At 44.4% G+C, this 23442-nt stretch overlaps 1 protein-coding gene across 1 annotated transcript; it reads left to right on the top strand.

Moving 5' to 3' along the window:
* Positions 1–282: 282 nt before the first annotated feature.
* Positions 283–22696, top strand: CX3CL1 (C-X3-C motif chemokine ligand 1). The gene is made up of 3 exons (XM_020965696.2): positions 283–798; positions 15706–15835; positions 19326–22696. Exons 1-3 carry the CDS (start codon positions 729–731, stop codon positions 20356–20358), a joined length of 1233 nt encoding a protein of 410 aa, XP_020821355.1. The 5' UTR covers positions 283–728; the 3' UTR covers positions 20359–22696.
* The last annotated feature ends 746 nt before the right edge of the window (positions 22697–23442 follow it).

The following is a 23442-nucleotide window of genomic DNA, read 5'->3' as shown; positions in this document are numbered from 1 at the left end:
AAGGTCCTTTCCAGCTCTGACATTTTTTCCCATGGTCTAAGGCTCCTTCTGGCTTTGACATTCTAAGCTCTAAGATCCCTTTCAGCTTTGAGTCTCTTTGTTCTATAAATCGAATCCGAAACCACTGGGATGAAGTCCACCTGAGATTCTTACCCAATAGCAATGAATGGAATAGCTAGGAAGAGCCAAGGAAAAGGAAAAGGAAAGAAATTCTGTTAATGATAAAGGAAGGAGCACGTGGTAAGAATTCTCTCCCTCAAGTGCAGGGAATGTTTATTTAAAGAGCCAATGGGGTGGGAGGGGTGAGCAGGAGGGGAAAGCAGTGGGCTGGGAATGATCCCCGGTGTCACCTTCGGCTCCCTCTCGCTGGTGCTGCGGGAGCTGAGCTGAAAGCTCTCTTCCCCGAGTGTTACTTGGCAACATCCTGATAAATCTGTGGCAAGAGGGGCGCTCTATTTTCCCTTCCTTTCTCCTCCCACCAAGCTGAGGGGTGAGAAGGGAGAGAGAGAGAGAGAGAGAGAGGGAGAGGAAGAGGGGGAGAGAGAATCCAGTGACAGCGATTCCAAAAGTCAGAGGTAGCTGGGGAGCCCGGAATTTGCGCGAGTCGCTGCGCCAGAGGCCCGGGGGCGGCACTTGGTAGCTGCGGGAGACAGGGAGAAGACGGACGTCGTCGGAACCTCGCTCCTTCTCGCCTCTCTGCCAGCCTCTGCGCCTGCAGTGCTGGTACCATGGGGTCCTGGCTCCCCGCGAAGCTGCTCTGCCTGAGCGTACTTGGGCACCTGGTGTCTCTGCTGGCAGGTGAGTGGGGGAGCTCCCAGAAGAGGGGAGCCGCCAGTCCGTTTCCCTAGAGACTGCGCTTCCCAGCTGGTCTATTTCTCATTAGAGGCTAGGAGGAAGACCCGATCCTCGTCGGACCCAGGGTCCTGGCTTCTCCCACAATGTCAATAACTTTGTTGGTCCAACAATAATAAGGTGGGAATCGGGGTGGCGTGGATAGCTCAGCGTCCGTCATCCTCTCCACTGTCCTCGGAAATAGCCTGCTTTAGGACGGGAGGCATTTTACAGAGAAGCTGGTAGATAGGGGAGCAAGGCAATGTGCTACTGCCCTAATTCCTAAAATATCTATTAGGTAGCAACCAAGAGAGGCCTAGCTCTGCACCGACTGGAGTATTCATTAGGATGAGTCCTTGGCAAATGTCACACTCACAGAATGGCAGAGCTGTCAGAGACCTCAGAGATCATCTGGTCCAACCCCCTCATTTTACAGAGGAGGAAACTGAGGCCTTGAGGAAAGGGGAAGGGAGTGGCAGAGCTGACTATAACTCCGGTCTCCCAATTCTCGAACCAGGGAGCTTTCCATCCCCACCACACTATCTCTCAAAGCTAAATGGCAGAGACTAAGGGTGGGGGGAGGGCAAATGAAAGGCAATGATGTGCTTATTAGATTAGAATGGTGGTCCACCCTAGTTGTCTGAGCACTCTGGGGGCACCTCTGAAGAGGTGACTAACACCTGCAGGGGAGAAGGGGAATGCTTTCTGCATTCCAAGGTAACTTGGGGAGGAGGGGGGGAGGGGCAACCCCTTGGCGAGGCTAACCTGAAGGGGGGGAGGGGTAGGATTTCCTGTAAAATAGCATAATTCACTGGCAAGTCCAGAGAAGTTAATTGGGTTACTAAGTAACCACTCCTGCTTAAATTAAGCTTTCCTGAAATCTGTGCAAGGCTCTGAATAATTGTTTGGATTTGGTGCTTTGGAACCAGACAGCTCCTGGTCTTTGATACAGTGGCCATCTCATTTTTAGGCCTTTTCATCAAGAAATAACCAGGGCCAGGAGTCTGCCAAAATGGGGCAGGCCTACCCCCTAAGCTAGCCTCTGACCTTTGAGGACGTGATTGCCTTCATTATTCACACCGGCTTGCCTTCCTAAGCAATCACTTCAGCAAATGGAGCTCCTCAAATTAGGAGGTTGTAGTCCTGGTATAGTAGATAGAGTATTTGGAGACAAAGGACCTGGATTCAAATACTAGCTCTGCTACTTACTGTCTTTGTGACCTTGGGCAAGTTACTTCTCCACTCTGGGCCTCAGTTTTTTCCACTCTTAAGGTCCTTTTCAGCTCTAAATCTTATAAGTTATGATTAAAAAATATTGATTGCAGTGAACAAAAGACTCCCAAGAGACCAAGGTCACCTCCCAATTCTAAGACTTTAGTCCTTGAAACCAGTGTCTCCCCCAAGTAGGCAGGGGAGACTGGCCTCCTGAGGGATCCAGGCTTAAGGGTGAAAGCTGCATCATACCCAATAGAGCACAGCCTTCTCCAAAAGCACAACATTCAGGTGTTTCCTTACGAGGAAGGAGCAGAGATGGAAGGGACTAGAAAGCTAGGGGGAATCATGGATCTCCTCTACTCTGAGGCTGGGCTTATTGTTTTGCCTTTTTAATTTTTATTCTTTTGAGGAGGGAAGGAGTTGCTGGTAATCTTAACTAAGAGGATTCATTTCCTAGAAAAGTCAAGAAGCTGGTTTTCCTTCCTGCTTGTAGAATGAGTGCTACTTTGGCCCTACTTTAAAAAGAAAAGAATAAAGGATGGTATCAGACTCTTTCAGACCACCCTGAAGCTTTTTTTTTTTTACTTGCTGGGGTAGAGGGGAGTCTGTGTATGAGGAAGTTGGTAGAGATGGAAGAAACTGAGAAAACCCAGACTAGGAGTCATGGAGAAAATACAACGTGGAAAGGGGATAGAACTGCGAATCACGGGACCTAGGTTCTAATCATAGGTTCATAAATTCAAAGCTGGAAAGGATATTGGAGGTCATCTAGTCACACCACCTTATTTTACAGCTGAGAAAACTAAGGCTCAGACAGTTGACCTGTGTTACATAGTTAATAAGTTTCAGAGGCAGGATTGGAAAGCATGGCTCTGCCATTTACTCCTTATTCAACCTGGGGCAAATCATTGGCTCTCTGGCCCTCAGCTTCCTTATCTCTAAAATGGGAATAAATTATCTAAGCCTATTTCAACAAATTGAGGTGGAGGTGCTATGAAAAACTGCAAAACTATCAAATGAGAGGGATTTTTATTATTGTTGCAGACTAGGGCAAGAGGGTGTCAACCTTACATGGCAAAAGGTATATGCTCTTCCTCCTAGGTTTCAAAGTAGGGAACCTGCCCTTTCAGCCATTTTCTGAAGAGGGTCTAAGTGCCTAGAGGCTCTTTCTAGTCCCCTGATAAAGATGGGGATGACCCCAGCCTTTCCTCCAAGCATCAGCTGGGATTGGTAGGCTGCATTGAGACTCTCATCCTCGGGGTGTTCTCCGTTGACCTCAGAAATCCCCAGGATGAAGCCAATTCTTTATACTCCAACCTAGGTCCCATAACCCAGCTTGATAACTTAGACAGAGGATACCAGGGAGAGGTGATGTTTTCATGTGATGTAAAGGCAAGTGAGTGGGAGTCAGGATTAATGAACTCTGCTGCTAACAAAGTCAGTGACCTTGGAGTGAGTCATTTGACACCCCTGGACCTCAGTTTTCCTCCTCTGTAAAATGAGGACCATAGATGAGGTGCTGCAAAGGACTACAGAGGTAATCTAACAGCCCCGACCCCCAACCCACTCCCAATTATACAGGAAATTAAAGACCAGAGGGGTTAATTACCCAAAGTCACAATCAAACCAGGTTTGAATCCAGGTACCCTGACTCCAAATCCTAGCACTTTTTCACCCATGCTAGATGGTGCTTAAGGTGTTTGTGGCATTTGCTCTGTGCCTCTTTTTTTCTGGGGCAGCTAAGAAAGCCCCATAGAGTTGGAGAGGCCTCTGAGAGAGTCCTGAAACCCCAGAGGACTAGCAAGGAGACAGATGATCAGGTGTGGAGGAGGGGGTTGGGAGTGGGGGTGTCTTCCACTCTTGGCCCTGGGCCTGTCATATCTTGCTTATGCAAGTGAGAGTCTGGCAGTTCCCTGAAATGGTTGCTTTTCCTATTCTATGGCAGAGCAAGAGACTCAACTGCATTATATAACAAACCTGCAGAAACAAGTCCAGAGCAGGGGTTCTTTTTTTTCCCCCGAGCACTGACGCATTCACTCCCACTCACTCCCCCTGGAAAGGAAGGAGAAAAAAGTCTTAGTTTCTTCCTCTCTCTTTTTTTGTAAGCTCTTCTTGTCTGTTCCAAAAAAGGGGCAAATCACAATGGAGGGATAGGTAGCACATCCTCCACAATGGAGGGATGTTGTGGAGGGTGGATGAGGGGCCCAGTGCAGAGAGCCAGGTGGACTGGAGGTGAGTGGTCTGAGTCTACCCCGAAGCCAGGGAACATGGACTGCTAAAGTTGAGATGAACCTTAGGGGAGTGATCTAATCCACACTCCTCCATTTTACAGATGGGGAAAATGAGGTCTAGTGACATTAAGGGATGAATTAGTGACAAATGTTTTCTCTTGCCACAGGAAGCTCATAGAACTAGTTAGTGATCTTTGCAGCCTACCCTAAGCTAGGTAGTGTCTGGTTTAGGCTCCTCAGTACTGTTCTCACCTTCCCCTCCCTCCTCCTAGAGGAAAGAATAACTAGGGAGGGAGGGAAGAAGGAAGGGAGGGAGGGAAGGAGGGAAGAACAAGGGAGGGAAAGAGGGAGGGAAGGAAGGAAGAGAGAGAGAGAGAGGGAAGGGGCAGGAAAGAAAGGAAAAGCATATATTAGTGTCTACTATGTGCCAGGCTCTGTGCTAAGTGCTTTAAAAAATTATCTCATTCGATCTTCACTATTATTATCCCAATTTTACAAAAGAAGAAACTGAGGCAGACAGAGGTTAGTGATTTACCCAAAGTCACACAGCTAGTAAGTGTCTGAGACTGGATTTGAACTCAGGACTTCCTGATTCAAGGTCCAGAGAAGTGGACAATCTTAGTACCTTCAGATCCAACTCAGGGCTTCTAGTAGCCTTTAAGAAAAGGGTGGAAGACATTTACTAGCTGTGTGACACTGGGCAAGTCACTTAACCCCATTGCCTAGCAAGAACAAACAAACAAACAAAAAATGCAAAAAAAAAAAAGAAAGAAAAGAAAAGAGTGGAGGCATCAGGATGGCCTGGAGGGAGGATGGTAACATATTCTCAAAGAATGCTCCTGGGTACAATCTGCTGCCATGACCAGAGGCTGAGATAATGGTTTGGGTACCCAGGAACCAGAGGATTGTGGAGTTGAAAGGGCCCTTAGAGGTTATAAGTCCCACCCCCTCATTTTACAAATGAAGAACTAAGGACCAAAGAGGTCAGTTGATTTGCACATGATCTTACAGCTATTTAGTATCCATGGCAGGTTTTGGATCCAGATCTCCCCAACCCCAGGTCCAGCAGCTCTCTATCTGTTAACTCATGGCAACTCTGACGGACTATGGGAAATTCTCTTTCCCATGGGAATCTTTGTTGTCACTAGACAGAACAATTAAGAGCACCAGGTAAACTTTCTATAAATATTTTATTTAATAGGCTATTTGTTCCCAAAATATTCCAATCACAATTTGGCTATTATGCCCCCTGACCTAAAACTGTACTATGCTCAGCTGTCTCTTTGTTTTCCCAATCCAGTGTAAAAGATTATAAAAGATCCACTTTTCCCCGCTCAGCTTGTAGAGGAATTTCTATACAGTACCAAGACTCTCAGTGTGTGATAAACCATTTTGTTCCCCTTTAGTTGCTAAAATAAAACTGTCTTGGCCAGATCCAAACCTATACAGAGTCAAGTCGATTTCTTCCACAAGTGGCTATGGAGCGTGGTTTCAGTTCAACCTTCCTCTCTCATCTGCTTCCACCATTTCTACACCTGTTGGTTACTTGGTGCTAGGGTCCACCTAGCACCAAGGGGTAGAGTCAGTAGGTGTGGAGATGCCTTAGATCCTGGAGGCCAGATTCCAGGTTTCCAAAACTAGAATTCTTGAAATGCTGTTTCACAGTGCCTCGTGCCTGTCTGTAGGTGGTCTAGGGTGGCCAGGTGGACCCTAGTGTTCTACTTAGCCCATTCTTTCCCAATAATTAGAACCATCCCAAAGTGAAATGGCCTGCCTAGGTAGGTAGTAAATTTCCTATCAGTGGAGGTATTAAAGCAGAGGCTAGATTCTCACTTAAGGTTGTCTTAGAGGGGATTGGTTGTATTAAATGCTGTATAGTGTCCCTATTAACTCTAGGGTTCTATGATAGCTCTAGTATCTTCAGACCAGACTGACATTCAAGGCCATCCATAATATGGCTCAACTCAACCTTCCCAGTCTTATCAACCATTCCTCTGTGTACATTAGATAACTTAGCCATAATAGTTTACTTGATATTCTCAGAATTGCTTCATCACTTTCCTACATAGGGACCTTTGCTCATGCTCCTCTTCTCCAAAAATGTCACTCCAAACCCTCTCATTGCTCTAAACCCATGTTTCAGATGACCCAGTTCAAATATCTTTGTGCATGCATTCCCCCACAGCTATAAATGATCCTTATCACTTTGCACCTCTCCTTTGCACACCCTATTGGCTCCTTGAGTACAGGGTCCATTTCTTCTTTCTCTGTGAAAGAAAGTGTGATAAAGTGTTCAGAGTCCCGTACTCAGAGTCAGGAAAATAAAGAGTTCAAATACCACCTTAGACGTTTCTTTACTAGCTGTGTGGTCCTAAACAAATCATTTAACATTTCTTAACCTTATGTCATCTTTGTGACACTAGATGCTCTCTAAGGCCTCTTCCAGATCCATGATCAATGACCCTATGATCTTTGAATGCTCCTATTCCCTTGAGGAGGCCTTTAAGGACTAAACTAGTGGTAGAAAAGTCAGGCACTAGGATAGATGGATGAAGAGTTAAGGAAAGATTCATGAATAGGCATGGATTGTGACACCCCCTACTATGTAAAAAGCTACCTATTTTGCCTATATATACATGTGTGTACACACATGTGTATACATGCGTGTATGCATACATACATACATATATCTCCAGTGATAGCTAGACTAATGGTCATAAGATTTGTGTCCCAACATCCGTTGGAAAAATCCTCTCTGCAAGGTTTTGGGCCACCACAAAATCCCACTTTGATCCCTTTCCTGATGTAGAAGTGGCCCTTGGTTCTCCAAGGTTATACAAGACACTTGTTAAAGCAAAGCTCAAAATGATACAAAGCTAGAAATACTAAAAATGAGAATAATGGCATGAACTTAAAATAACTTCAACTTGGCTTATTTAAACAAGTTGTTGATGATAAAAAGATGGGAGATGGATTTAAAAAAATAGACATCAACAGATTATATCCATTTCCTAAAGAAGTTTAACTCATGGAGACTTCTGGCCAAGAAGTTGGCTGACACTGAGGCATCTTCTCTAGCTCCCAAATATTTACTTCAGCAAAAACCTGAAATTCACATCAGATTGAACTGTAAGCCAGTGACAAACTATAGTGGTGCCTTCTGTCACCCCGGAACCATGCCAAAAGCCACCCAGAAGTCCACAAGTGATGGAAAAGGGGGTCACCAGCAAAGCCATCACCAGCTCAGACTAAGAAATTGGCAGTCTCACCACAGGGAGAACAGAGACCTGTGTGGCCAGCAAGGCTTTGTGTCAAGAGGAAACAAGAGTGAGAACCTGGGAAGCTCCAAGGAGTGTCAGTGATCAGTACAGTGTAGCAGTATGCAGACTGAGAGAGCCCAGGCTCCCAATGCCTCTGAGGTCCCTAGCACTCTGCCTGGAGTTGCCATAGAAGGCCCTGCAGATCCAGCACTCTGAATGTCAGAGATCCAGATAGGACTAACCCTAGGAAATGAAAGTTGGTGCAGAAACCCCAGTGACCCAGGGTGATACCAAGCAGGGCTGACCTCACCACTTCTTCCCCTCATCTAAAAGCACAGCAGAGAGAGAAGTTTGGACCAGGCACAGAGCCCCAGGTCAGAGGAGACACAGTTTTTGAATGTGGCCTCTGCATAGATTTCTACCCTCCACCCCCCCTTTTTTTTTGTTTGGGGGAGGGACAACTCATGGGGTGACGGAGGGTTAATAATCATGACACCAAAAAAAGGCCATTGAAGTTTTCAAAAAAATGTATAGAAGAGGGGCAGCTAGGTGGTGCAGAGGATAGAGCACCAGCCCTGAAGTCAGGAGTACCTGAGTTCAAATCCGGCCTCAGACCAAACACTTGACACTTACTAGCTGTGTGACCCTGGGGAAGTCACTTAACCCCAATTGCCTAAAAAAAAATGTATAGAAGAGGGGCAGCTAGGTGGCGCAGTGAATAGGGCTCTGGTCCTAGAGTCAGGAGGACCTGAGTTCAAATGTGACCTTAGGCACTTAACACTTACTAGCTGGGTGACCCGGGGCAAGTCACTTAACCCCAATCTCGTCGCCAAAAAAAGAAAAAAAACTTATAAAATGTATAGAACAGAATGGAAGTTCAGAAAGAAGCACAGAACTGCAGGTAGTTTTTTAAATGTAGAATTTTTTTAAAGCAAATGATATGAAATAAAGATTCACAGTTTCATATACCTCTTTGTGCTCTGCTGTGTATTTGAGGATACTCTCTTTTGGGGGGTGTTTAAGTTCAGAATTTTTAAAAAAGAGTATAAAAAAGGCTTAACTGAAATATATTAGTTGCCATAATGAGACCAGTAAAGTCTAGAAACTGCCTCACCAAGTAAGCACTCTGATCTCTTTGCCAAGCAGAGAAATATGGCAGCCAAGGATAACAGTGGTTTGGAAAATCAATTTGTTTGTGAAATCTTACAGAGGATGATGGTGGAAGATTCTGAGCAGAATTGTTTCATAAAATAGTGAGAAGCAATAAAGGGGAAAAGAACAAATTTAAAGAGATTGGCAAGAGACTCAAACAAGCAAAATCTTCCCAGGGGCATTTAAGGATTAAATTGGAGGGACAGCAAACCAAAGAAAAAAAAAGAAAATAAAATTGTGAAAGTTTTTTATAACTCTTTTTGCCATCAAGAACAAGTGGAGCCATCATACTTGGCCTCTCACATTAACCCTAGGTGTGGTGTGGGGGGAGGGGAGTAGAAATGGTAATAGAGATACCTAAAATGGGAAGACCAGCTGGATTAGCTCAAGTACTCCAAAGATCTGTGCTAGAGGTGTTGAGAGAGAGATTATCAAAGTATAGGAGAGAGGCGGGGAGGGTACCAAGAGCTGAAAAAAAAAATCTGTCATCTAATTATTCCCACCCTCACCCCCCAAAAAGGTGATTGAGAGAATATCAGTAAATGTAAGCCCATATTACTACTTTCTCATTTCTATAAGTTTATTCATTTTTTTTTTGCTGTCAAGTTTCATTTCAATGAAATGAAATAAAGTTCAACATTTCAATATCAAAAGAGGGACAAAAAAGAATTGCATGCAATTCTACAAAATTTTAATGAAAATAATCCATACTCATAGCAAGAGCATCCTCGATGAAGGTATGGAACAGGTAGGCTTTGGCTGGTGGCATTCTATAGCAGACTTCATCTTTATAATGCCACAAGTGTTTGAAAGGTATAGAGAATATAAGGTCCCATGGTGCTTGTTGTTTATTGGCCATAAATAAGCCTTTGATTCAGGGGAACAAAATGCCTCCATAAATGGCTCTTCTCCAACAAGTTGTCTCCCATCCATATGTCAAAATCATGCAAGAATCCTTGAGAGACATAATGACATAACTTTATATGTTACTGTTGTTAAGTCATTTCAGTCGTGTCCGACTCTTCATGACTCTATTTGGGGTTTTCTTGGCAAAGACACTGGAGGGGTTTGCCATTTCCTTCTCCAGCTCATTTTACACGTGAGGAAACTGAGGCAATCAGGGTTAAGTGATTTGCCTAGGGTCGTAACAGCTAGTAAGTGTCTGAGGTTGGGCTTAAACTCAGGTTCTCCTGACTCCAGGGCTGGTGCTCTATCCGCTGTGCCACCTAGCTGTAGAAAAAGTATACAACAAATTCTATACTTGAAAAACTGCCTACTAGTTTGTCCTTCCTTCTGAACTTCCATTTTATATGACACTTTGATTACTAATATCAAATGAGGTATATAATAGGGAGCATCTATAATAGGGAGCCTCTCCCCCCCACAAAAAATACAGGGAGTGTATGCCCTCTTTGCTACAGTCTCAGAGGATGTTCAATGCCAAGACCAAATCAAAAAGGGATTCCCTCTAAACACTGAGGTCCTTCAGATGCTCCTTTTTGTATATGACATTGTGTTGATTGTGTCAAGACCCAAAACATTGTAGAACCTCCTAAGTGAGATAATGATCACTCAAGAATTCTAAGCATTCATAGAGGAAAAATCAAGGGGATGGAAAATGTCCATACTATGATGATATTCAGATGGATGGACAAACTACAGAGCTTATCTTAAACACTGCGGATGAACACTGAGTAGATAGATTGATGGGAGCTTATGGGCAAGAATTACGCATGGTAGGCAAGTGTGGATGGGTTATACTTTGCATTATTGGGAAGAGTACTCACATCAGTGGGATCACAGATCCATTAAAGGAGCAAAATATGGTTGGATCTGCTCTGCGTAACCTCTGCTAGTCAGTTTAAATTTTTTAAAGAATTAGGGGGGTAGCCACTCTCACCTTAAGCTAACTACCAGGCCTCATGATGGAATTGGGGCCACAAACAAACACAAAAGAGCAAGGTAATATGTGTCTTACCTTAGCTTCTGCTTAATCTGGCTCTGGGAAATCAAGCTATACCCATAACTGCTTCTAGGAAATGAGCTCTATAGACTGACTCAGAATGGCCACAGTGGTTAGGGTCTGTGTGTTTTAAATACTGTGGTGATTGAAAATTTCTGAGAGACAGTTTCTGGGTAAATTATAATCAGTTTTATTAACAATAGCTAGCAAGTAGTTAGCCAAATGGGCTCATTTGTTCCTCTCAGTGATCAAAGGGAGCTCACCTGTGGAGCCTTCAATACTTATAAAGCCTTTGGAAAAGGGAGGAAATGAGGGTGGAAATCAGCTCTGGTTAACAAGTAATAAGAGAGTGAACATTATAATGAGAGGGGGGCTGATTTGAATGAGGGTCTGGGGGATGTGATTATAATCACTTAGTCTTGGTCAAAGAGGCTTATCTATACCCATCTCACCCCAAATGATAAAATTAGGAATCTACTTTTACCCAGACCTGAATAAAACACAAGGGACCAGAATCTATCAATTCACCTCAACTAAAATTTCCTTACCTTTTGAACAGACCTGAGTTTTCCATTTGGGTTAGTTTCACCCCAGATCTCATCTCTTTATGAGCCCTGTACTTCAAGGGCTGCCTGAATAACCTGCAGGTGCTGATTTTTAAATGAGGAAAAGGAAGACCCTAGTCCTAATTCAATAATTGGCTATTAATGTAAGAGAGAAACAATCATTATTCTCAATACTGGAACTGATAATCAGTTGGAGCCACTTGCAGATTTTCCAGTCTGGGGTAAACAGACCTCAAGTATCTCTGAAGTTTCATGAGTAGATCAGCTAAAAAAAAAAAACCGACTCTGGGGTCCGTAGAATGAATTTGGTGTCAGGGGCTACACTCATGGATATCCATCAGTCATTCTGGCCATCTGGGTCTTTATGTTCTCCCTTTCAATGGGGAGAGGTCCTGTCTAACCAGCCTACACCAGGCCAGGCATTCCCTTTATCAGGAGAGTCAAGGCAGAACAATGCAGATTGGTGTAGTGGAATCAGGACAGAAATTATTAGGTTTGAATTCTCCCTCTAACATTTCCTATGACCCAGGCTGAGTAATTTAGCCTCTCTAACCCTTTGTCTCCTAATCTGTACAATGAGGATAATAGCTGACTCAAATGAGACAGTGGTTGTAAAATTGCTTTATAAACCATGAAGCACTATGTAAATGGCTCTCTTATTAAGCATTTGGGTTTCTGAGCCTCTCAATTTAATGCTGCAGAAAGTACACACAGCTTGGTGACCTTTGTCCTAGTCTTATATGCTTTGAAAGGAGTCTAGGGACAGGGGAATTCCTGTCCCCTTAGGAGCCCCAGCCCTTGCTTTGGAGTGTCCAGGAATGGTCCAAGGCTCAGTAATCACCTGTTCAGCCCGCTGCCTACCTCCCCATTTTAATACATTTTGTGTGTGTGTGTGTGTGTGTGTGTGTGTGTGTGTGTGTGTGTGTTTTGGAGGGGAGAGAGGGGGTTGAGAGGGAGCTGTTGGCCCTAGACAACACAGGACAAAGGAATTTTGGCCAGTTTGACTTTATAGAATGTTTGCCTATGTCCTTCACCAGGAAGGAGGTGAACATAGCTATTCCTAGCCCAAGGCATCTGGAGACCACAGCAGATCATTTCTGTGGTCTGGGCAGGTCCCCAGGTTTCCTTTGGAGGGACAGAAGCCGTCTCTCCTCCATATTGTTCACAGCTACCCAGCAGAGGGCAGAAGCCTTGGGGACAATGTCTAAGTCACTCTGAGGCCCACCACAATAGTCCAGTGCCAGCAGGGGATCGTGATTAATGAGTCTTCAAAGTCCCATTTACTTTCGCATCTTGATTCCTAGGGAAGGAAGTGGGGGGAAGGGAGAAGTTTCCTCAGTGACTCAGACATTCGCATCAGCCTCCAACATTATCCCAGTGACTGATGCAGTAACTCGGCAATACTCGATGAGGGAAAGTAAGAGTTTCCACCATCAAAGGCACTGTGTGCCATTTAGAGCATTAGACCACCATAGGGAAATGTGGCATTGACCTGGGCATGTTATGATGAGATGTTCTGAATCTCCTCTCTCCTCTCTGCTACACTTTAACATGGAGGTGGTGGAGACTATGGTAGGGATAAGAGAGAAGGGAACTGAAGTGTGTGTTTGTGCATTCTTATGTATGTGCAAATGTGTATATTTCTGTGACAGAGTAAAGAGGGGATTCTTGTTCACTCTTGGGTTGGGCTAGACAACCTCTAAGCTCCCTTCCAGCTCTGAGACTATGTGTATGTTTTTGTACATGTGTCATAACGAGAATTCTGGCATGATATAGCATGGCGTAGTGGATGGAGAGTCAGGAAATCCTGGGTTCAAGTCCCACTTCTGACACACACTGGCTATGTGACCCAGTATAAGCAAATCACTTAACCTCTCTACTCTAGGCAACTCTCTGACATCATCAGATGCAGAGGAGCTTCCTCATTAAGGACTTCCCTCTGCCAGTGCAATGGCAGCTGAGCTCCTTCTCCCTATCCCTAGCCCATATGGAATATGTATGTCATGTAATTGGGGGTGAGGAGGAATGGATGGACAGGCTAGCTGAGCAAGTGAATGTTTGAGTTGTAAAAGTATGTCTCACAAGCTTGTCCCAGTAAATTCAACTAGAGAGGAATGAGTAAGAAAGACTTAAAAAGAAGACAGCCTGATGCAGGTATTCCGAGAAGCAGAGAGATCATTTGGGTTGGGGTAGACTGGACAGTATTATGGTAAAGATGGTATGTGACCTAGGCCTGGAAGGATGGATAGGATTTGAATAAGCAGTGTCAGAAGTAGGCCAAGGACAGCGAGAAGCGAGGGCCTAGAAACTGTGGATCCCAGTGGCACTGGAAGTCTGGGACTAGGGCAGTGACCTGGGAGAAAGGCACATAACTGTACTAAAAATTAAAACTAGGAGAAATCCAGGTAGCAGGGCCCAGCCAAGGAAAAACCAGGCACTCAATCAATCAATATATAAACACCTACTCTATTTTATGCAGTGTGTTTAAAAACAGAAATTCAAAACCAAATATAAAACAATTCCTTCCCTCAAGGAACTCGCATTCTGTCAGGACAACACACACATATATAAGTATATACAAAATAAATACAAGGTCATTTGAGGAGGGGAAGGACTAGGAGCTGGGGAGATGAGGGAGGGTCTTCTGCAGAAGCTAATGCTTAAGCAGTCAGGATTTAGGGATTCAAGGCAATAATATTGGAAAAGAAAACAGAGGCAGCTAAGTGGCTTAGTGGCTCCTCGTCCATAAAATGGTGATAAAACAGCACCTACCTCCCAGGCTTGTTGTGAGGATCAAATGAGATAATATGTTCAATCACTAATGTGAAAATATGTTTAATAGGAATGTATGTATGTAGCCTGTATCAGATTGTGTGCTGTCTTGGGGAGGGAGGTGGAGAGGGAGGGGGAGATAAATTCAAAATTCAAAAGCTTATGGAAGTGATTGTTGATAAATCAAAATAAATTAATTTAAAAAAAGATAATATGTTTAAAATGCTTAGTGCAATGGTTGGCACATAGTAGGTACTTCAAAGTGCTTGTTTTTAAAATATTAAGGAATGAAACATCGGAATTTGTGCAATGAATCTTATACACAGTAGGGCTCACAGAATAAGAATGGCGTTCAAATGAATGGAGCTCTCTAGATACCTTGCCAAAAGCAGTTTGAGTCAGGTATAGGAACTGATCTCCCAGTATGGGAGGCATGAGTAGGCAGGGGGAGATGAGTAAGCTAGTTTACCTGGCTGGAATAGAGAAAGAAGGGCAGAGATCAGGGAAATTCCAGGTAGGTGGAGAGGAGGAGGGTGGAGGTAAGGAGCAGAGTCTAGAAGCAGGGCAATAAAGTAGGAGAGGATTTTGAACGTCTGGCTAACCTTATGGATTCTGGACAACTGTGATTAGTGACGCTGACAAGAAGGAGATGGGGTAGGGGGATTGAAAGGAGGATCACAGGATCTGGAAACAGGACCTTAGAAATCTAGTCCAATTGTAGGAGGAAAGAGAAGCTTCTAGAAGTGAATGGCTTGCCCAGTGTTGTATAGGTGGTAAGTCTCTGAGCCGGGCTTTAAGCTGGGATGTCCTAACTCATCCTTTGTTCTTGAAGAGAACCAAGGGTGATGTTTTACTTTCACATGAATTGGATTTAACTGAGGCAGAGCTGGGCAAAGTCATCAGCCTCACTCTCTCCTCCAGAGTCATCAAAGTCCAGTGGCAAGACAAAGGTCAAGACGATTGGTGACAGACTGGTGACAGCTCAGGAGGCAGTGGGTGACCGTGGCCTTTCTAAATTAAGGTCTTTCCCAGGCCTCAGTTTGTCTGAGCTCTGGCAGTTCAAAAACTTAGGGCTAGGTAAGAGTTGAGATAAAGGATGGCCCGATTTACTATCCCAAAGATAATCAGTCTGGGAGGGGAAGACCCCTCAGAGTTTGAGGCCAGAACAGAAAACAATTGCTATTTATTCTAAGCCATCAAAACCTAAACAAGGAGCCACAGAGGCTTGGATTGGGGCTATTATGGGCCATTCAATGAAAGCCAGAGTGATTTGGGTTTAAAGGCATAGTCAAGTAGCTTCATTTGAAACACAATGGGCTTTTTTAAAAGCCTATCTTTTCAGAGCTATATTTCAAGAAATCCAAAATGAAAACTTCCTTGGGACAAAAAAGTAAATAACTAGCAAAGGGGGAAGAACTCTGGGTCTGAAATCTGGGAAAGTGGGTTCGAATCCTGACCCTTCTATCTACCACATGTGTAACTTTGGGCTGCAATCCTCTCTGGGCCTGTTTCTCATCTAGTAAATTAAGGGGGCCAGGTTGACCTAGATGGTCTCTAAGGTGCCTTCCAAGCCTGGTACTCCAAGCCCAGTGCTGGAGGAGAGTTGGGGGAGGGGAGGGGAGATGTGAGCTTGGGGAATGTGTTGGAATTCTGAAGAAGAAAAACCAAATAGTTGTATGAGCCTTTCCTGATTCTGGTTACTTTTATTGCCCTAGGACAACATTTTAGCATGAGTAAGTGTACCCACGAGTGCCCCCCACTGAGCAGAAATATGCCCCAAATACGAAATCGTTTCCTAAAGAGCTACACTTTGACGTCGCCATCCTGCCGAATACAAGCAATCCTGTAAGTACCTCTCATAGCCCTGCCCAACTCAAGGCCTCTGACCTTTCCCTTCCCTCCTAAAGGAGCACCTCTTACCAAGGTAAAAATGGAGTGCCCGAATTGGGGGAGCTCCAAGAACCTCCTAAGCACCAGCTGATTAACCTTTGGGGGCGTCCCTGGTACATCCTCTTTTCCTAGCATGCTTTTCTGTCAGAGCCTTGTGATGATGCCACATTCTCAGACTTCCTGACAACTAACTCCCAAGGCATCGTCATTGTGGGTGAAGCTATAAGTCATCCTCCTGTGGTTAAAAAGGGTATTGGATATGGAATCAGAGGATCTGGGTTCAAATCTTGACTTTGCTGCCTACCATCTATGTGAGCTTGGGCAAATCACTTGTCCTTTATGAACTCATCTTAAAATGGAAGAACTGGTCTAGATGACTTTGATCGGTTTCTGCATGGAGCCATAGGCTGCATGTCTCTAGGGCATGTGCTTGTCAGGGAGAGGATCTGGCCAAAGTCAGAAGGGGCCAAAGTAGTCTCTGGCTACTTACTGGTCTTGGTGTTGGTTATCAGCCACATCCAGCCAGATGCAAACTCTCCTAAGTTTCAACTCTGCTACAGATTTAATAGAGCAGGGCTAAGTCTTGGGGATCCAAAGCCATTTGTTTAGCCCTATATAAGACTCCTGGGAGCTAGCAGTCAAGTGATACAGTCCTCATTCACCAAGAAACTGGACCTTCTCTCCCATCTACTCCCTACTGTTTCTTTTTTAAAAAAACATTTCATTTTTCAATTAGCAAGCATTTATTTTGTCTCCTTCCTACTCCCACTCCTCCCAATTTTAAAAAAGAAAACTCTTGTAACAAATAGACATTGTCAAACAAAACAAAATTCCTACATTGGCCATGTCATATACACACATACATACATATACACATACGTGTATATATACACACATACATGTGTATGTGACGTGTGTGTGTGTGTATGTGTGTGTGTGTGTGTGTGTCCTCACCTTGAATCTATCACCTGTCTATCAAGAAATGTTCCATTTTCTTTTCACTGGAGGTGACTTCTGTAAGGCCTGGGAAAATGCCTTAGAGACCTAGGAAAAAGAAAGGAATTTGAGGGAAAGTTAGACAAACTACATAAAGGTGAGTGTTAAGATCTCTACTGACCTTAGAAGAAACATCTTTGTGTGTCTCACCCTGCCCCCACAATACTGCTTCCCCCTGCTCCTACCAAATTTCTCAAAATCATTTTTTTTCTTGAGGCAGTGGAGGTTAAGTGATTTACCCAGGGTCACACAGCTAGTAAGTATCTGAGGTCACATTTGAACTCAGGTTCTTCCTGATTCCATGGCCAGTGCTCTATCCATGTGCCAACTAGATATCCCCCCAAAGTCACTCTTAAGAAAGAGAAACATGTACCAGCAGAACCCCAGAGGCTAGAAAAGGATAGAATCAATAAAATTTACTAAGCGCTTACTATGTGCAAAGCACCTGGCTAAGTGCTATGGATACAAATAGCAAAGTAAGACAATCTGTTCTCCAGATGCTCACGTTCTCATAGAGGGAGACACTCAAAGAAGTCTCTGTGCCAAGGTCTACAGGCTTGAGTCACAGGGCCTGGAGCTATTCCAGCCCATCCCTGTTTACCGTGCATGCCAACAAACCTCCTGGGACCAAGCCTTCCAGCCGTTGTTCCTTTACATTCCCACCTCCCTCGCCCTTTTTTTTTCCTTTTTAACATCTCAAGTAAATATTTAATAGTTTGAATGAAAATGTTCTATTGTTGGTGCCTCTTCTAAAGTGACAAGGATTGTTTATTCTGGGCCCAAAGCCAGACAGAACAGGTTACTATGTTCATAAATCAAATATAAGCTAGGGATAGAGAGACTAGCTTTAATTGAGATAGAACTCCCAGGTAAGGAAACTACATCCTCTACCAGTACAAGTCAGCACCATTACTGCAACACATAGTCTTTTGTTTTTTTAACTATTTTTTATTTATTTCATTAGCTATTTCCCAATTACACATGAAAAACATTTTTAACAATCGTTTTTAAAATGTTGAGTTCCAATTCTCTCCTTCCCTCCCACCCCTCCCCCCTCCTTGAGAAGGCAAGCAATTTGATTTCAGTTATACATGTGTCATGCAAAACACATTTCCATATTAGCTACATGCAACATATAGTCTTAGAGCAAGGGTTCTTAACACTCTGGGAAGTTATGGCCCTGTTCGGCAGTCTGGGGAAGCCTATGGGCTCCTTCTTACAATCGTGCTCTTTTAAATAACATATATAGGATTATAAAGGAAACCAATTATGTTGAAATAGTTATCAATTTTTTTTTGAAGTTCACATACCCCCAGTTTAAGAACATCTATAAGACTTAGAATGTCTCTCTTAAACCAAGTTGCAGGATTAAAAAAAAAACTATATGAAGTATTTTGGGGATTCATGGGATACTTATTTTATTTTAACTGAATTTTTGTTAAAATGAATACCTTATTAAGTCTCCTGTGGCCACTCCAGGGGTTTGGAGATAGAAGAAAATGATACTCCGGCTTCTCGGAGTAGTAAGTAGTTGTCTCTTTATTAGTTGAGTGCCTGCTGCCCTGTGAGCCCCTGGAAAGCTACCAGTTCTTGGAGATGGGCTTAGGCAACGGGGACAGACTACACCGAGTCATCCACACACTTTCCTTTGGGGCTTCTTATGACCAAGAACCTGCACTTATCATTATGGCTGGAAGAAGTTAAAGGGGCCACCTGTGCCCATGAGTCAAAACTAACTGCCTCTCCATAAGGTCGAAGCCTTGACCTCATAAACATCAGGTTCCAATTATCTGAGCTACTCAAACCTCAACACAACAATTACAATAATAAAAATAAATAATAAAAATTCCTTGCTTTAAGATTTACAAGTTAACAAAACAAAAAACAACAACAACAAAATACCAAACAAGATTCACAAGTATTTTCCTCCCAACAAACCTGCAAGATAAATGCAGCTATTAACCCTATTTTACAGATGGGAAAACAAGTTCAGAGAGGGAAAGTGATTTGCCCAATGTCACATAGCCAGCAAGTCCTTTTTTTGGGACAAGACCTATGATTTCATTAATGTAAGAAAGTCCTGTTGAGGCAACTTCTTGAACCAATGCAGATCAGAAATTTGTCTACAATTAGTTTTGCTGGAGCCCTCTAGGGTTGAGTGAGTGATTTGCCCAGGACCACACAGCCATTTTGTGCCAAAGGCAGGAACTGAACCAAGATTGGCCCTCTCTCTCTCTCTCTCCACTCTACCCTACCGTGATACCTCTCCTTAATGAGTGTTAGAACCAGGAGATGGTCGCAGATCTCCTGACACCAAGTCTAGCACTCTCTCTTTATGCCATGCTGTATAATTTGCAATGAATGTGAGATACCTGTGTTCTAGACCAGGCGGCTTCCTCCAAATGCTGATATCCTGGGAGTCGACATTGACTGTCTTCTTCTCTTTCAGATTCACTACTATAAAGAACAAAATCTTATGTGCTGATCCAAATGAAAAGTGGGTACAAGACGCAATACAGTTTCTGAACAATGCTTCTGCTGCTGCCGCCGCCGCCACTGCTCAAAAACAAGCCCCGGGAAAGGAGAATGTTGGCACATTTGAAAAACTAACAGGAGAGAATGGGCCTCCAACTACCCAGGTCCATGGTGGAGGAAACACAGTTCCAGCTACTATCCTGGTTCCAGAAGCCACCAGCGCCCCTGTCCTAACAACCATCAGTCCTAGCCCAAGCCCTACTCCTGCCTTCCCAGAGGAAGAGGTGGCCTTGGAGACCTCCCCAGGGCAGCCAGCCAATATAGCTAGTTCATCAGTGTCATTCCCTGACCCTCTTCTGGTGGGATCCACCTCATCCATGGTGGGGGGAAATAGTCCAGATCCTCTGCTGGCCTCCCAGGGGACTGAGACTTTCAATATGGAGGCTGATTCTGCAACCATGACTCCAACTCTTGAGAGTTCTGATTCAGGCTCCTTGGCTAAGGGGAAGATGTCTGAGGAGACTCCTGCCATTTCTCACCCTAGGGAGGAGGGTTCGGGAAGGCTGAAGGACCACCCTGAAAATCCCATTATTCATGAGGAGATGAGCACTGTTTTCACTGTCACAAATCCCTTCTCCAGCTTGGCTATAGACAATACAGAACGCCACTCCCCTGCCTCTATCCCTGCCTCAGAAAGCCCCAGGTCAGAGTTGGTTGGGAGAACCAACCTACCTTCCAAGGTGGAAGTGCTTCCCCATGCCACGGCTGACCCCCAAAGGCTAGAAGTCGACATCACAGCCATCCCGGACTCCCCACAGGCAGCAACCCGGAGGCAGGCTTTTGGCCTACTGGCCTTCCTGGGTTTCCTCTTTTGCTTAGGGGTGGCCATGTTTGCCTATCAGAGCCTCCAGAGCTGCCCTCGTAGGATGGCTGGAGAAGTGGTCGAGGGGCTCCGTTATATACCCAGGAGCTGTGGCAGTAACTCTTATGTCCTAGTCCCCGTGTGAACCCGAGTCCCTGTGTGAGCCTTTTCTGTCTGTGTCCAGACGCCGATCTTTGACTGAGTCAGCCACCCCATTGCTGCTCTGGCACCTGCTGGGAGTGCCAGTGGCCTTGCCAAAACCCAAACCTGAGGCAAGAGCCTGGGCTACCCTGGAAACCACCAAAGGGAATTGGAGGGGGGGACACTCCCAGTTCCATTGTAGCAGGCATGTCCCTGCCCTGGAAAGTGCCCTGAAGCTGGAAAATCCCTCATGTGCCGCTGGTCGGTCAGAGGTTCCCCTTGTACTAGGTTCTCTCCTCTGATGAATAACTATTTATTAAATGCCTCCCTCTCTCTCCCCATCCACCTCTCTACCACACATGGGTCCAGCTTGGGGCCCTCGGGTTGGCTGATTTGCTCTCAGATTTTATCATTTCTCTGTACTCCCTTTGCAATCTGTCTCCCATGTCACCCACCCCACCTCCCTGGCTAGCCGAGGTGCTATTCGACTCAGTCACCTGTACAGAAACCAAATGCTCTAGCCGGGTTCTCATTTCTTTGCATGAGGCAAATGTGGTGTTTCCTGAGAGTGGATTGACCCCCCTCAAAGCCAGTGGGACATAGTTGGAAAGGAAAGAAAGATTTTTGTTGAGTCAGGGTTTTTGTTGTTGTCTTGGGGGGGGGGGGTTGTTGTTGATTTTATTTTATTTTATTTGGTCTCTGTCATTGAAATCTCTGCTAGCCCTAGGGGCTGGCTCTACTCCCTACTGAAAGAAGAATTTGGTTATGATTCTGTGAAATGGGAAAGAGGTGAACAGATGCTTCAGCAACCCATGTCTGTTGATCCTTGATTTGAAAGGGCCTCCAAGTATTTTGGAAACAGCCCAATGATCAGAGTGTAGGACACCCACTCCCCTGGCCTATTCAACAGCTCCCAGAAGCCTTCCCCCTCATCCTCACACCCCAACCTTTGCAGTCTCTCTGCTTCTTCTGAGCCTCTTAAACCAATGATGTGGGGAGAGTAGAAAAACTTACAGGTCTGGCATTTGCCACTTGGTCACCGGCTGGGAGGTATCACGTCCTGGGGAAGGAGAAAGAAGTGAAGGGAAGGACCCTACCAAATTTCAGTGCTGCTGGACTAGAACAGGTATACCTTTGGTGGATGCTACCTAATTAACCCAGAGAATTATAGGTCTAGCTTAAAGCCACATTTCATTAGTGGTCTGCCCCAGCTCATTGGTGAAAGATAGCTGACCAGTGACCTAATGAAAGTGATGAAAAGGGGTGTCAAGGATCTGCACTTTTAATTTGTCTCTCAAGGTTGGAGTGATTCCACCTAACTCCCCTCCCTGATTATCATTGTGCCCAAAATCCCTAATCCCTCTCCCGAAATTAGGTTGTTGGAAGAACCAAAAGTATGTGGTTGTATAGTTAGATGGGCAAAGGTCTGAACTAAATGGGTTTTTTGTTTATATTTTTTCCCTGAACGTCCTTTGCCCAGGTAGGGAAAGACAGAGGTAGAGAAGGCCATAGGCAGGAGGCCTCTTTCCAAGACAATAGCTGAGTGATGTCTAAATTTATACACACACATATGTATATATGTAATATATAATATATACATTTCTTAAGCTGACTCTGTCCTGGTCAGTTTACACCATCTGAAAAGTGGGGAGTAGACCCCATGGCCCTCTTTTCATGGTAGTCCCTAATATCAGTTCCATTGAATCTCTTTGCCTGCAGCTCTTACCCTGTGTTTGCCCTCAAGGAAGGTCCTTGGTCCTCCCCTACTTGGGCTTCAGAGGCTGTCAATATACCCTAAGGCTGGAGGCAAAGCTCCCCTACTTTGAACACAATTTGATTCTTAGAAGATGAAACATGCAAGTCTTAACTTTGATTTGGAGTAGTCTCCATAGTTCTGGGACCACTGACCAACCCTAGCTGATCTGCCTGGTCTTAGCCTCATGAAAGAAAGTCTTCCAGGGAAAAAACAAGTAGGAAAGATGGCAGACTTGTTTGGGGAAGGGGATGGCAAAGGAGGATTAGAAGCCATTTTGAATGAATTTACTACAGATTCTCTGGAAGCAACTGAACCTGGGAAGTGAGTTTTCCTGCCCTGTTAGGGGGTGAGGGGGAGTTGGGAGTAGTAGAAGAAGGAGATTCCAAGGGCAGCTAATCCCCACCCTGGGGACCATCGACACACAACCACCCCTGACCAACAGACAGTGGATAAAGATGCTGTCCATTCCAGAGGGATGAAGCACTGGACAGGCATTGGCTCCTCTCCTCTCCTCACTCATTGCCAGTGTCTGTAATATTTTGTATTTTAGTAAGAAAAAGAAGCATTAAAAGTCCTGTGAAACAAATTTTGGTATATATGTATATATATATATTTATTTTGGCAAAAGTCCCAGAGAATAATCTACCTCACTACCCCACCCCTGCTGTTCATTTTAGGAGAAGAGGAGCAGGGAGATGCTAATATCCTGGATAAAGGAGAAGACTTCTCACAATGACACAGACCTCTCTTACCACTTGCCTTCTTACCTTAGCTCTGCTTTTAGCTTGCTATCTGACCTAGCAAATATCCCTTCTCCTCTCTGGATCTTCGTTTCTGTCTCTGAAAAATGGAAGAGGTATTCTCTAAGGTCCTTCTAGCTCTAATCAACTCACTCTCTGGTCTTTCACTTGAAAAAGTTTTTTATTGCTCTATTTTTGTTTTTAGGTCCCTTTTGATTCCTACTGTATCCTTCTCCACTCCCCCCTTTCAGAGAGTCATTCCTTATAAAAACATCATCATCATAATAATAATAGGAAAAAAAGGCTAGTTCAGCCAAACTAACCCACGTATTGGAAAAAGTCTGACATATGCAGCAGTCCATCTCCATATCCCCCCACCTCTAAAAAGCTGATGGAGGTGCCTTCTAATATCTCTTCTTTGAGATGGAGCTTGGCCATTATAATTTTGCAATATTCAGTTTTAATTTCTCCCTCAGATTTTACTAATTGCTAATTATTTTTTTTTTAATCCCTTCCCTGCATATTAAGGAGAGAGATGCCAAGCTGGGAGCAGAGATTAGCTCCAGAAAGTGACTGCCTTGCTTTCCACTAC

The sequence above is a fragment of the Phascolarctos cinereus genome, unplaced genomic scaffold (genome assembly GCF_003287225.1).
Source record: "Phascolarctos cinereus isolate Bilbo 61053 unplaced genomic scaffold, phaCin_HiC Scaffold_2;HRSCAF=192, whole genome shotgun sequence".
In the NCBI taxonomy this organism is placed as follows: Eukaryota; Metazoa; Chordata; class Mammalia; order Diprotodontia; family Phascolarctidae; genus Phascolarctos; species Phascolarctos cinereus.
The sequence above is the reverse complement of the archived record's forward strand: the minus strand, read 5'-3'. Positions and strand labels throughout refer to the sequence as shown.